The sequence below is a fragment of the Atheta coriaria genome, unplaced genomic scaffold (assembly GCF_025399875.1).
Source record: "Atheta coriaria isolate IRGN ID8LTWV9N9 unplaced genomic scaffold, Caltech_Dcor_3.1 hic_scaffold_2_pilon, whole genome shotgun sequence".
NCBI lineage: Eukaryota > Metazoa > Arthropoda > Insecta > Coleoptera > Staphylinidae > Dalotia > Dalotia coriaria.
This window is the reverse complement of record NW_027045444.1, coordinates 2,720,207-2,727,108: the sequence shown is the minus strand read 5'-3', so window position 1 is coordinate 2,727,108 and position 6,902 is coordinate 2,720,207. Positions and strand designations below refer to the sequence as shown.

The 6,902-nt window shown below is 32.5% G+C and overlaps 1 protein-coding gene across 1 annotated transcript; it reads right to left on the bottom strand.

Moving 5' to 3' along the window:
• Positions 1-3,907: 3,907 nt before the first annotated feature.
• Positions 3,908-6,678, bottom strand: LOC135803250 (uncharacterized). Its single transcript, XM_065316846.1, has 2 exons — positions 5,624-6,678; positions 3,908-5,169 (listed from the first exon to the last, which is right to left on the bottom strand). Exons 1-2 carry the CDS (start codon positions 6,127-6,129, stop codon positions 5,004-5,006), a joined length of 672 nt encoding a protein of 223 aa, XP_065172918.1. The 5' UTR covers positions 6,130-6,678; the 3' UTR covers positions 3,908-5,003.
• Positions 6,679-6,902: the final 224 nt, after the last annotated feature.

Below are 6,902 nucleotides of genomic sequence, written 5' to 3'. Positions count from 1 at the left end.
TTCCGGGTGGTTTTAATTGTTTAGTAGCTGTGAAATGGTTGACAATTTAAGTTCCTTCCGGAGGTGGGTATTGTTATTGTAATTATGACACGTAAAGTTGTTTAATATTTAAAATTAATTATGAAAGTAGAATTTTTTTTAAAGATTTTTTATTTTTTTGCTTTTTTTTATTTAAAATTTAAATAAATTAATGTTGTTAATTGTTTTTAATAAATATTATGTGATAGGTTTGTTTATAATTTATTATATTATCTTATAAATTATGACTTGTGGATGTATTATTATTATTTTTTAGGTTATAAAGACTTTTAACTGAATTTGATAAAATATTACAAATAATTACATTTTTGTCAATATCATCCAAACTATTAAACATACAAAATAATCCTTTAACAATTATATTCTCTATTAAATTCCCTTTCTAATGACACTTTGTTTCATTCTCTACGACATTTATTAGCAGAGTTATTCACTTGCAAACTTTAATATTAAAAAACAAATTAAAACTCATACTTTAATTGCAACAGAGTGTAACTTTTAAGACTTATCCACTTGTAGACTTTTAATTTATGCAATTTCCGTTATAGTTCGGCGTTTTGTCTTTAGAAAGAATTTGCGTTGACGTAATAAATTGCATTTTGCATTACTCAATCATTCAATCGGACAATCTCCTCAGCTCTCCTCGCCAGTCGCAGTTTCTTGAGAGTCAAGTGAAGTAAACGCAGTTAACTATGTATTACATATGTTTTTACAAGAATGCTATGAAGTATGCATAATACTGTTATAAACAATTAATTCCTTTGGAATATTGTAGCATTTAGTTGTGCATTGACCACGTGTGCATAACTAAAGCTAGTTAGAGACTACCGGTATACAATTACAGAAGAATTAATAAGCTGCTTATAGATATTATATTGAAATATGGTTGTATTATGGAATTGTAGTGTTTATTTTAAGAAATTTTATATGGAAAAACGTTGTTTAATTATTTTCTATCATTTCCTGTGCTCTAAACTGCCTGAAAATGATATAAATCCGCTTTTAGACTTTCAGTTTTGAGCACACATTTGTATAATTTATAAAATCTGTTGAAATTGTTTAAAATAATAAATTTTTCGATTTATTTTATATCAAAAATTAATGGAAAAGTGTTAACTAGCGTCCTCTATCTATGAAAACATAATCAACCACAAAGTTTTCAAAACTGCACAACTTTCAAAAGCAAACATTGGTTGCATACAGTCCCGGTAAGTGAAAGCTTCCCGCCGAGACTCAAACAGCCTACTCACACATTCTGGGTTCCTAATACTACAAACTAATTTGAGACGTTTTCAAAGCGAAAATTTCTTTCAAAATTGCTTCAAAACGACAATAAATTCAATTGGAATATTAGGAACCCAGAAAATAGGCATAGACGATAAAAGCTTCGCTATTGTGCTGCTCTCTTGTGGTGACGAATTGTAACTAACTTTTGAAAGTTTTCTCATGCGCTCTGTAAGTAGCTTTGGAGCTTGGAGTTGTAGTTATTGTTTCTTGGCAATAGAGGGTTCGTTTTTTTAAGTGTTTCGATGAATTTAAATTGTAGGGCTGTAAGAAACGCCCTGTAACTCGGTTGTTTTTGCTTCGATTTTGTTGATCTTTTAATTATTTTATAGACGCTGAACTGTTTTATTGTTTTCTGGCTGCTTTTTTATTCTAAAGGGTTTAAAAATACCTCAAAATCGACCTTGCATGAACACTTGCTTGGTAACTAGGTAAAACAGGCTTTGAAATATACCCTGTATCTCGGTTGTTTCTGGTTAAATTTGAGCGTTCTTAAATTTATATAGTAGAGGAATAGTTGTTTCGTCGTTTGATATACTTTTTAACTTGCTGAAAGCCCACAAATGCCCTAAGATCTACTTTGAAAGTTGACCTTTTTTACTATTCTTTGAAACATGCCCTAGCAAACACCTTGTATCTTGGTTGTTTCTTGTATAATTTTATCATTCTTTAAATTGTCTTAGAGAGGAAGAGTTGCTACATTGATTGATATCTTGTCAGACCTCTTAAGAGCCCTAGAAATGCCCTAAAATCCACTTTGAAAGTCGACCTTTTTTGCATTTTTGTGAAACACGCCCTCAAAAACACTCTGTATCTCGGCTATTTCTGTTTTAATTTGATTGTTCTTTATTTTATTAGGTAGAAGAATAGTTACTTCATCGTTTGATATACTTTTCGATCCTCTAGAAGCCCTAAAAATGCCCTAAAATCTACTTTGAAAGTCGACCTTTTTTGCAATTCATTGAAACACGCCCTCAAAAACGCCCTGTATCTCGGCTGTTTCTGGTTCAATTTGATTGTTCTTTATGTTATTTGGTAGCGAAAGAGTTGATTCATCGTTTGGTATCATTCCCGGTACCCTGAAGGGTCTAGAAATGCCTTAAAAACACCCCTAAATGTTGGCATTTTTTGCGCATTTTTCTATTGAAATCAGAAAATTTCCGGCGAAATTCTTAAAATTGATTTGAAATTATTAATTTCGTGCGAAGATCGCAATAAAATTTTTAACCTCCTCGCACTTCTGGGTTCCTGGTACCAAAAATCAATTTTTCCCGTAGTTTCGAGGCAAAATTGTACGAATTGAAAGAGAGAGACAGAGAGAAAATCAGAGAGAGAGAAATTAGATTTCAAATTCAGTCGAAAATCCCGCGAAAGTTTACAGAGAGAGAGGGTGATATAAAGTCAGAGAAAGAAAGGTATAGTCAAAAATCCCGCGAAAAATTTCAGCCTCCTCGACTTTCTGGGATCCGGATAACACAACTCGATTTTACCATTGGTTTCGACCCGAAATTGTGCACATGAAATTTTGATTTTTTTATAATTTGATTGCAGATTCTTTAAGAGGATTAAATTGCGCATCATATATTCTAATAACATTTTCCTGTACCTTTTTTAATTAAAGAGTTTTTCACGTTTCAAGAGATATATTATTTTAATACATTCAAGCATCAAAAATCTAAAGTCATTTTTTTCCAAGCCCTTTTTGTGCAAAAGTTATAAGCATTTAAAAATCAATTTTAATTTTGAGCGAAAAAAAAATTTAACCAGAAAGTGCGTCCCTGTTCTTCGACTGAAAATATTTTAACACAAAAAGTTCGACCCTTTTGTTCAGGCGAAAATTATTTCAACAAAAATCGGAAAAATATAGTAAAAATTGGTCACTTTCCGTGGGCATTTTAGGGCACTTCCCAAAGGTTTAGGGAGTGGGTTGGGTACTCGTTTTGTAGAGAAACTCTTCAACTCTTCTTTGACGTAGCAAAATCCCAAATTGCATTATTATTAGAGGAGATACGGGGTGTTTTCCACTGCAACTTTTAGAAAGTTTCAAAAAATTGCAACTTTTGAAGGGAGTTTTAGGGCACTTTCCAGGGGTTTAGGGGATGAATTAGGCACTCATTTTGTAGAGGCACTCTTCATCTATAAATTGACCAAGCAAAAGCCCAAATTGCATCATTTTTACAGGAGATACAGAGTGTTTTCCACGACAACTTTTAAGAAAATTTATAAAATAGCAACTTTTGAAAGCATTTTTAGGACACTTCCCTGGGGTTGAGGGGGTAGGTTATATACTCATTTTGTAGAGGCACTCTTCATCTATAAATTAAAGTAGCAAAATCCCAAATTGTACCATTTTTACAGGAGATACGGGGTGTTTTCCACAACAACTTTTTAGAAGTTTAAAAAAATAGCAACTTTTGAAGGGCATTTTAGGGCACTTCCAAAGGGTTTAAAGTAAAAATATCATGCTTATTTTGTAGCTGACATCTTCAGCTTTCATTTGAAAATAAGAACCTTAAAATTACTTCACTTTTACAAGACATACAGCGTGTTTCCCGAACCACCTCAAAACATAACAAAACAAAAGGGATTTTAATATATTTTATTGAAATATTTATGTACATTTTGTAATAATATTATAAAAAGAGTTACAATTAATAAAATAGTAATTTGATTTGTTTATATTCATAGAATTATGACTTTATATATTATAATCATCCTCATACGCATATTATTCCATTAAAAATCAATATATTAAAAATATAAATAAAATAAATGGCAATAATATATTAGTTCAAATTTGTGTTAATTACCTCCATCATAACAACATCTCCATCATCTAATTAAATTATCCTCAAATACTCAAAACTCATAAAATAAAAATTAAAAAAATACAATTATTCATTAATAAATGAGCAAACACATTGTATATAATATTAATATTAATATTAATATAAATAACTATTAACTGTTAGCACCTTGAAAGATTCAAAACCTTCGTTTACAAGTATTATGTACAGATCCCGATTAATTTAAACATTTAAAACATCCAGCAACCGATAAATTTCTGTGTATTAATTTCTAAGCGTAGTAAAACTCTATTATTCTAATAAAAACAATTCAATAGGGATGTACACTGGCAATGCCAACCCTACCATTATTCGACACAGTCGAATTCGTCCTGTGCAGGATATCAAATCGTGTCCTACCGTTATTCGCAGGATACTTCCGGTTATCCTGATGGATACTAGGCTCTGCATAACTATTCCTATAGCGTTGGTTTGGCGTGAATTTCCTTTTCACGCATGAGAACGTCTCGGGATTCACGTATTTCACGCATGTCACGGACTCCTTCACGTCCATCACGGAAATCAGGACGATCGGATGTGTCTCGTGGATTGTTATCCCAATTTTGATATTTTTCACGTTCTTTGAATTCCTTTGTGTTTTTCATTCTTGGGGCGTGTACTGGAGGATCATCAAAACCATCGTCTTCAGGTTGATAACTTTGATCCATGTAGGATCTTCGTTTGTATTCTTTATTCAATGTTCTTGTGTCTCTATTGTCTCGGTTGTCCCGGTTGTCTCGATTGTTTCTGTCGTCGGAATATCTTTCAGGGTAGTAATTGTTATCCCTGTCGTTGGGTGATGTTGATGTGGATAAATTAAACATGGATCTTCTTTTAACGTCGTATTTGTCTACTTTTTGTTGGCTGGATCTGTATCGTTCGAGGGGGCTTGGGGCTTCCCCGGGAGTTGTTGGTCCTGCGTTCTGGGTTACGTTCATCTTGGGAGGATTTGAAGTTTCTGGGTGCTGGTATAGGTTCATCGTCATAATATCTTGAGTTTCTAAAAAATTTAAAAAAAGTTGAACAAAATAATTTTTGGGGAGTTTTGGTAGGGATTCAAGGGTAGTTAGAAAGGAGTTAGATAATGGAAAAGAATTGTATATGATAGAAGAACTCTTTAACTAAAAAATGACAAAGAGAATATTAAAATTATAGTATTTTTACAGGAGATACGGAGTGTTTCTCGCGAAAACTTTTTGAAAATTTCAAAAAATATCAATTTTTAAAAGAAATTTTAGCGCACTTCCCAAGGGTTTAGAAGTTAGATAAAAATTGCATTATATAGAAAGACTCTTTAACTATTAAATGATGAGAAGAAACTTAAAATAACATTAATTTTACAAAAGATACTGAGTGTTTTCCAAACTAATTTTTAAAAAATTCAAAAATCACTCTTTTCTAACAAAAATCCGAACAAATAAAACAAATAATAAATAAAAACAAAAAACACTTACCTTTTATCCTTAGAAATATTAGGAGAAATAGGCATTTCCCTAGTAAAAAAGTCCTGAGAGTTCCCACTAGTCTTCTTCTCAAGTAACAAAAACTTCTCCTTGGCGTCATTAAACCTCTCCCTTGGAGAAAAATGTAGCACACTAAAATTATCCTGGAATGTCTCCTCTTCATCCGGACTTGATACTTCCCTGCGCCTATCCTGCCTCTCCTGTCTATCCTGCCTATCCTTATGATCTTTATGTTTATCAGATCTTTCCGGATAACGTTCAATATGTCTATCATTATGATACCGATCAACTATCTCACGTGAATTCCTCCCTTCACGTGAATTATTCTTCATATTGAAATTATCGGAACGGCCTTGTTGACTCTTCAACGTATCCTCAACATCATAATATCTATCAGGATAATCTCTATCTCTATTATCTCTATTATACTCCCGTCCATTTCGGTCGTAATCACCATAATCCTGTTTGTAATCCTTGTATTCAGGACTCTTGGACATATTACGCTCGTTCCTGTACTGATTGCGATTCAACGATGACGAATCCTCTTTGTAATTGAAAGATTCCTGCCCGTGGTATTTATTCCTCTGCTCGAGTTTCTTCCGGATGTGCTCCTCGAGATGTTGCCGAGTGACTTTCTGATCGAATTGACGGGGTTTCCTTTGTTCGGCACGATAATCATATTTGGGTACTGGTGATGGATACGTTGGTTGATCGATGAGGTATAGGCCTGTATCCTGATCAGCATTCCAATCTTCGTCTGAAAAATATTTTTTTTAATTTAAATTTAATTTTACTAATTTAATTTGTTTTTGAAATTGTTTTTTAAATTATTTCCGCTATTTGGTAAGCGTATGTGTTTTGCATGTTGTGGTGTCGATTGCAAGGCGTGAACGCACTTGTCTCTTCCGCATTCCGGGCGTGTGACGGCAGCTGAGAAAATCGCATCGCAATCTTTAACTCATCAACAAGCTGCGCGTAACAGCGCAGAATCCAGTTATTTATTAATTTTATTAAGTTTTATGCGAAAGTTTATATTTATTCATTGCATATTTAAGCAGAATTTTAACCGCACATAATCTATAATATAGGTAATGAAATCTGTGTAAAATGAAATTTTTTAATGAAATTTGTCATTAAATTGTTTATAGGATATACATTAATAGTGAAATGCAGATTAGGAAAGACTGGTAAATTCTCTATCAGATAAAATAATAAAATAATTATATTTCTTACAGTAAAAGTGGTATTTATCAATTTTTGCCAATTTTTC